The sequence below is a fragment of the Homarus americanus genome, unplaced genomic scaffold (assembly GCF_018991925.1).
Source record: "Homarus americanus isolate GMGI-L3 unplaced genomic scaffold, GMGI_Hamer_2.0 scaffold19117, whole genome shotgun sequence".
NCBI classification, from domain to species: domain Eukaryota; kingdom Metazoa; phylum Arthropoda; class Malacostraca; order Decapoda; family Nephropidae; genus Homarus; species Homarus americanus.
In genome coordinates, this window is record NW_024754704.1 from 387,808 (window position 1) to 396,234 (window position 8,427).

The 8,427-nt window shown below is 38.6% G+C and overlaps 1 protein-coding gene across 2 annotated transcripts in view; it reads left to right on the forward strand.

The window, feature by feature from the left end:
- Positions 1-4,315, forward strand: part of LOC121855995 (zinc finger and SCAN domain-containing protein 31-like) — a 38,192-nt gene extending 33,877 nt beyond the window's left edge. For both annotated transcript variants that reach the window (XM_042351229.1, XM_042351228.1), the window contains one exon: positions 3,697-4,315. In XM_042351229.1, the coding sequence (XP_042207163.1) occupies positions 3,697-3,903 (207 nt within the window). In that variant the 3' untranslated portion in view covers positions 3,904-4,315. The remainder of the gene's footprint in view (positions 1-3,696) is intronic.
- Positions 4,316-8,427: the final 4,112 nt, after the last annotated feature.

The following is an 8,427-nucleotide window of genomic DNA, read 5'->3' on the forward strand; positions in this document are numbered from 1 at the left end:
ATTCCAGAGATGCATAAATTGGAATCTTGTGATTGTTTTGTGAGGCAAAGAGATCTATTTGTGGAGTCCCAAACCTCCTCACTAGACTCTTGAACGTTGATATATTTAGGAACCATTCTGTTTCCGTCGATACTGGCGTGAGACGGGACAACGCATTTGCCCAATTGTTTTATACTCCCGGCATGTGAGTTGCTTTGAGGTAAAGTGTTTGTGTTACACAAACTTTGAAAATTTTTTCCGATAGGTTTAGAAGAGGCCAAGATCTGGTTGAGCCTTGATGATTGAGACAAAACACTGCCGTTCTGTTGTTCATGGCAAACAGAATCTTCATGTTTTTGAAATTTGGGTTTGCTAACAAAAAGAAAGGACTACTGCTAATTTTTTTATGTTTATATGTTTGTCCCAAAGGGAGTTGCTCCACTTCCCTTGACGGAACTCTCCTTTTGAAGAATGGTATCCCCATCTTTTTTCGGACGCGTCTGTACAAACTACCAAGTCTGTATGAGAGGGAACCCAAGAAGATTGAACCGATTAGATTGTCCCAATTTTACCACCAAGACAGAAGATTCTTGATCTGAATAGGGGGAGAGGAAGCAAAATTTCTGTTTCTGTGAAGCAAATTCGACCCCAGATGAGTTAGATGCTTTTTCCTTAACTTTCTTTGCACAAAAGGATTCTACTTGGTTTATCACATCTGTTACCTTTGCTCCTGGTAGACTGACTGACTGCTGATTTGTGTCCCAATGGAGACCTAACCAATCCAATTTCTGACATGGTGTGAGATTGGATTTGACCTGGTTTATCTTTAATCCTAGGTTTTGAAATAGTACTAGTGTACGTTGGGTCGCCCTTTGACAATCTTCGAAAGAGTTTCCCGCTATCAGCCAATCATCTAGATAAGCAAAATTTCTTATGCCCTCCTTCGCAAGGGTCTCTCTGGGGATGTTTGCCAGTTTTGTAAACACTTTTGGCATAATTATCAGGCCGAATGGCATCACTGTGAATTGATAACTTACATCCCCCACTGAAAATACTAGAGACTTTCTATACCTGGGAGCAATAGGCATCTTCGAGATCCACTTTTGAGATCCAAGCATTGGGCGGAAGTAGATGCCTCAGATGATCGTAAGTGAGCATCTTGAAACTTTTTCTGGTATTGAACTTGCTCAGGACAGAAAGATATAAAATCAACCTCAAGTTGTCACTGCCCTTCTTGGGGACTGGGAATAGGCGAGACATGAAACATGTCTCTGACTGCAACAGTTCTATCACACCTCTGTTTAACAGTTGAATTACAAATTCTGTGAGTAAGGGGGTTGGTTTTTGACCCCTTTTTGGTAAACCTAGGGGAGGGCGCCTCAACCAAGTCCATGTGAGGCCCCCTTTGATTGTCTTGTAAGCCCATATGGAAGAAGTCCACCTGTTTTCCCAACCCCCTAGACGACCCAGCTGTGTGGCTTCAATGGGAGGGAGTGACTGCTGATGTGGTGGAATAAGGTCTCCTTCCACTTCTGAACAAACAGACACCCTTACTACGTCTTGAATTGTTTCCCCCTCTAAAGTTTCCTCTAGGTTGATAACTGAACCTAGCAGCTGGTCCTGTTCCCCTGTTAGACCTTCCTCTTTTAAATTTCCAAAAGGTCTGAGGACTCCTGGGAACAGTAATATTAATAGCTTGCTCAACAGCTGATCTATACTTATCTAATGTTTGTTCATCAAACAAAGCAGGAGAAAGAGGGGAAGAACGTAGCAATAAATAAGCACAGGTCAGTGCATGAATGGAAAATGTTAGAAAGTCCTGAAAAGATATGTGAACAGTTTCAGAGGATTTAATAAGATGAAGTAATTTCTGAGATAAGTAACAAGATAGTGGAGTTGGGTAAACATGGACATGACCAGGCTAAATGTCCACTGGCTGACCGCATGTAAGGCGTGGATGTTCTCTACACTGTCCCTCTCCTGGTTTGATGACTGTTTCGTTCCCGATGTAAAGAAATTCTGTGAGCAACAGAATGTGCCATTCAAGATTTTGTTGCTGCTGGACAACGCACCAGGACACTCGCCCCTACTGTTAGATCGTCACCCTAACGTAAAAGTGGTCTTCCTTCCTCCCAACACTACGTTTATATTACAGCCCATGGACCAAGAGTTAATCTGCAATGTAAAAGCTGCATTCTCAACAAAAAAATTCCAGCTCCTGAACGACTACACCAACACCAGGGAAGAGTTGCGTATCCTGAGTGACACCACCACCGATAGCAAGAGCGAAGAAGACGAGGATCAACAGTTGGCAGAGCAAAAAATACTTTTCAAACAATTCTGGAGAATATTTAACATCAAGAAAGCTGTGGACTTCTTGGTGGAGGCATGGGATCAGCTGTCTGTAGCAACTGTTCGTCACGCATGGAGACATGTGTTGCAAGGCATTCCGGGCGTAAGGCAGAGTCAATCTGTGACTGGTGAGGTTCAGACTGTTACAGTAGCAGTGGACCTTGCCAGAGAAGCTGCGCAGAGTGTTACAGCTGCAGGCTTCTCCGAGACCACCAACGACGACATCCTGGAGGTGATAAGGGATCCTGATGTGACTACCGACGAGATGGTAGATGATGATGACGTTAGTAAAGAGGCAGGTGGTGCGTCATCCCAAGAAGAACACTGCTTATCCCACAGTAATGTTAGGGGTGCCATCGAGTGTGTCGAGAAAATCAAGCTCCTCCTTTCCGACGACCATGACACAAACAGGTATGAAATCGTCACTACCCAGCTGTTGCAGACTATGGAGCCCTACATCAAGGATTATCACGATAACATAAACACCAGCCGTCAGCAAAGCATAACAGAGTTCTTCGCCCGCAACCCACCACAGCCAGCCCAAGCCAGTGATAGTGACAGAGGTAGAGACAGTGAAGATGACTTTGAGGGATTTGTCAGGGAGGCCCTGACAAATGTGGATGACAGTGATGGTGACTCACCTGAGGGCCAGTAGCCTCCATCCCCGTACGCCGACCCATCTCTTCTACTAACGTAAGTGTTCAATCTAACTTTTAGTTTTCCTAACCTAACCTTTATTTTTATTAACTTAACCTTTCTTTTTCCTAACCTAACCTCTTCTATATTACGTGTGTGTGCATACCATCATAAAGTTAAGATAAATTTTTTACTACAACATAGTTGTGTGTCGTCAAAAAGTGGAGTTTGGGGGTTGGCCCGGTCTCTATTTCAATTAATCCCATATGTTATGTTGTTCACTTTATGCGTTTCTCACTTTCCACGGTACCCTGTGGGTTATATTAACCGCGTAAAGTGAGGGTTGACTGTAATATGATTTTATAATGCTTATCATTCATATTTTTAATTGTTTATTGCATTTTAGTTTTATTATTATCATATTTGTGCATCATGTAAACGTTTAAAAGGTATGTGCGGCCACGATCCTGCTACACCGTATATCCCATAAGAAGTTAAATTTGCCCAACGCACCATTTTTGAGAAACCTAACCCCTGCATTGGGCGAGGATTAACTGTACCCCCATTTAGTAGTCTGCATTATGAGAAGCTGCCAGACTATGAGCTCTGACAGAAATGGGTTTTCAAGATAATTGATCCATTTTTGTAAGTTTTAATAAATGTTCTGAAAATATTTTATAAATATGACTTTTTACAAAGTCTAGTATTATATTGCACTTCTTCTTCCAGATCCACAACATTGAGGAACAACGCCACATTTGCAAAGCTTGTAACAAGTCATTTGCTCGAGCTGATAAGTTGAAGGACCACATGATTCGTCATTTACAAATAAAGCGTTATGCCTGTCGATTATGCCCAAAAGCTTATAATGAAAAAAGAGACCTAACAAAACATCTAGAAAAAGTACACACAAGCCATAACAATGTTGATACATGACAATTTGTTACAGTAGGAAGGTCATATATAAATCTCAACCATACTTTGCATGTTTGATCTTGACCATCAGTACTGTATTGCTGTTTTCAACTGGTACCCAAGTACTCTTTATATTGTAAAGTATTGAAGTATGGAAAATGATCATCATAGTTAAGTGCAAGATGTAAACTGGGTGTTGTAGAGTCTAGTTGTTGCAAAGAAAGAATAATTTAAAGTTGAAAAAGACAACGCAGTTTGTTTATTGCATCTCTTGATTCTTCCATTACAAAATAGAACAAAAATATTATCTACCTCCTAAGTTACTTTTAAATGCCAGTTGCCAATCTTTCTTTGAGACTTTGTATATATACTGAAGGTAAAAAAAAAAAACAGTATTGAAGAATATAAGTAAAGTTTTGCTGCATAATGTGTACTATTTAATTTACATGCCCTACATTAGTAATGTTCTGGACTATCATTTCTTGGACATAAAAAACAGAATGGTACCCTTAGCCAGGTTGCTTTAAATGTGGGGTGCATACAACTTGTCACTCTACCAGGTTAAAATATTGATCCATTTTGCATTTAAAACTTTTGCAAATGAAACTGGAAATGAATTACCCTGTATTATTTCACATCTTGCTTGAGTTTGAAACTCGCATGTTTCGAAACTAAAGATTTATTTTACACGAGCTGTTGTTCGCATGTTTCGAAACTAAAGATTCATTTTCACGAGCTGTTGTTCGCATGTTTCGAAACTAACGATTCATTTTCACTGGCTGTTGTTCGCATGTTTCAAAACTAAAGATTCATTTTTCACGAGCTGTTGTTCACATGTTTCGAAACTAAAGATTCATTTTCACGAGCTGTTGTTCGCATGTTTCGAAACTATAGATTCATTTTTCACGAGCTGTTGTTCGTCTGTTTCGAAACTAACGATTCATTTTACATGAATTGTTGTGAGAGGCCGGCAAGGCAGGCCGTCTCACTTAGCCTGGACCTGCCATGCCGCTGACACTCGTCCACTCTGTGAGTACGATTAATAATTAATATATATGTATATAGTGTGTTTAGTAGAGAAGTGGCATACTTAACTGGTGCTACAAGTAAATACCGTAGTTTATTTAGTATGAAATGGAGGACGTGTTCAGACTTTCAGCTTTTTATGTATGGAGTGGCGGAGTTGCTGCAGTGTGGTGGTGTGGTGACCTGTGTGGCCTGCCACTAGCGACCTAGCTACTGGTATAGCGTGTTATCTCGCTTTGTGTGTACCATTAGTCCACTACAGCAACTTCTCAACCTTGTGCTCACACCCTCAATGATGGGTGCAGCCTCCAGTGTAACCCTGTGTACATGAAGTCCAGTTGGCCGGAGTTGCCAAGTGACACCAGGCCCCACCTCTACCACCCATGATTTATATTTTGCATGGTCTCCTTAATATGCTGCCACTATTCTTAATTTATTATTGTTGATACATTTTTTTTATAATTATTTTTATTTTTCCTTTGGTACAATCATTCATAGTTGAGAGATAAATGCAGAGTTAATCATAAATAATTGGTGTGAAGGTGTAACAACCTTTTAACGAATGCCTTGACAGACCTGAATGAAGAATTAAAGGATGTGGTCCACATTTTATATCTGAATAATGAACAAGTGTCATATGAGAGTCATTCCATTAAAACACCATTGGCAGAAACTGCCCAGACCTAGAGGGCACTATCAGGGTAAATTACCCAAGTAGACAACACAGCGTTGCTCTGTTCAACAAAACCTGGATCAAATCATTGCCTTGAACATCTATCTCAGTGGTTACTGGGAGAGCCAATGAGGCTTTAGGAACATTGGGTTAAAACCATGAAATAGGCTAAACCATTCAAAATTCATTGTTATCAACAGGACTTCATGCTTATACTTTCTTCAGTTTTTGCCAATGTTGAGCAACTTCAGAGGGAGTCTCAAAATGCTGACATTATTTCCCTGCCTCATTTACAGCACAAGAAGGTGTTAACAAAGCAACTACCCTGTACTTGCAAAGCACAATTTAAATTATCAGCAATAAAAGAAAAGTATCACTGAGTAGAATATTCACTGAGTCTTAAGTAAATTGCCTCCAATACTTCAAGTTTTAGGAAGTCTTTCCTTAGACCAGTGGTTCTCAAACTGGTGTGCACACCATTTTTATTGGATGCACAGCACTTGATCAAATTATCACAGATATCACAAAAGCAGGCTCAGTTGATGGTATTTGTGAGGTACTGTACCAATACAAAGGAGATAATGTATTTGTGAACATTTTCTTCTCTGTAAGCTGTTTCTAAAAATGAATATGAGTACAGTATACTCTCGATTTAACAGAATCCGATATACCGAACTTTCGATTCAGCGGAAGGAGTTTTTTCAATTATTTTTCACTCGATTTAGTGGACTGATTTGCTAAATTGAGGCTAATTCCATTAATACGCTCACACCTATGGAGACACCTCACACACACGATACAGCCTACAGCGAATGTACTATATGTATAAAAACGATAAATAATGATTGAAGATTCTCCCCCATTTTAGCAGCGAGTATTTAGGAAACTGTTACCAGTTACATTCTTTTACGTTTATTCTTGGATTATGTACTCTTAATATGATATACGTATATACTGTATATATACAGTGAACCCTCGCTTTACGCGGTTTCACTTTACGCGTTTCTACATTTACGCAGTACCCTGCCAGAACCGGACTTCCCACTTTACGCGGTGCATCTACTCATATACGCGGATGAAGTATAATTTTTTTATTTAGCTCATAAAATTCATACAAATTATCCGGCCAGAATATAATTTACATTGCTGGAATTCTTACAATTTGATGATCATTTTGAATATAAGCATCATAGATTTTGCATTACATACAAATTTTAGATCTAATGCAAGTATTTTGTTTACTCAGAGCAAATATGTTATCTTTTGTGCAAAATATATGAAGTGTATATTCAAAATATTCCTGGTCTTACAAGGAATCCAGCAATGTCAATTATATTATCCTAACTTTAGTGTGAGGTATTATTTATTACTAAAAATGTAAATATACTGTTATAACCCAATCATTTCTCTGGTAGGGAGGGAAGGTGGGGGTGAGGGGTAGGGAGGGAGGGAGGGACCCAGGGAGCAGGTGGGAAAAGGGGGGGAGGTGGGGTATTTTGATTGACAGATAGTATTTCGGTAAGTACCGGTATATTTTGTTTATTTATTGAAGATATTTGTTTTAGCTCATAAAATTCATACAAATTACCGGGCCAGAATATAATTTACATTGCAGTTATTCTTACAATTTGATGATCATTTTGAATATAAACATCATAGATTTTGCATTAGACATACAAATTTTAGATCTACTTTAAGTATTTTGTTTACTCTGAGTAAATATGTTATCTTTTGTGCAAAATATATGACATTTATATTCAAAATATTCCTGGTCTTACAAGGAATCCAGCAATGTCAATTATATTATCCTAACTTTAGTCTGAGGTATTAATTATTACTAAAAAGGTAAATATTCTGGTTTCTCCCACACATTTCTCTGGTAGGGAGGGACCGACCGACCATCTGGCGAGGTTGGAAGAGGGGGGAGGCAAGGTGAGGTACTGTGATTGACAGATAGTGTCGTGAAGAATATTTTTTTTTTTATTAACTGAAGATATTTGTTTAACTCATAAAATTCAACAAATTACCCGGCCAGAATATAATTTACATTGCTGGAATTCTTACAATTTGATGATCATTTTGAATGTAAACATCATAGATTTTGCATTAGACATACAAATTTTAGATCTACTTCAAGTATTTTGTTTACTCTGAGTAAATATGTTAGCTTTTGTGCAAAATATATGACATTAATATTCTAAATATTCCTGGTCTTACAAGGAATCCAGCAACGCCAATTATATTATCCTAACTTTAGTTTGAGGTATTATTTATTACTATACCTTAAAATCTAGTGGTTTTCCCCCAAACATTTCTCAGAGAGGGAAGAGCCAGGAGTGTGAGAAGAGGGGGAGGCAGTTGAGTCCATTATTTGAATGGACATTAACTTGGCGACTGTATTGCTCTATTTCTCTTTAGTATTAATTGTGTGCATGTACCATCATAAAATTAAGGTGTTATTTTTACTAGAACATAGGTATTGTCGGAAAAAGTGGAGTTTGGGGGTCAGCCGGTCTCTATTTCATTTAATCCCATATGTTATGTTGTTCACTTTACGCGTTTCTCACTTTACGGGGGCCTCTGTGGGTTCAATTGACCACGTAAAGTGTGTGTGTGTGTGTCTAGTAACGTCAATATAATGCTCTATTAATGTGTCCATGCCATTGAGTGACTAATAAATAGTTGTACTTAGAATTTGTGTTTAAAAAGATTTCCCCTAAGAATATATTAAAAGTTAAATACCTATTCGGCCACTCTACCAAACTGTCCTCACTTTACAATCCTGCAACTATAAATTCTTACTTTTACTTTCTACCTAAGATCCCCCTCATTACAACTTATTATTA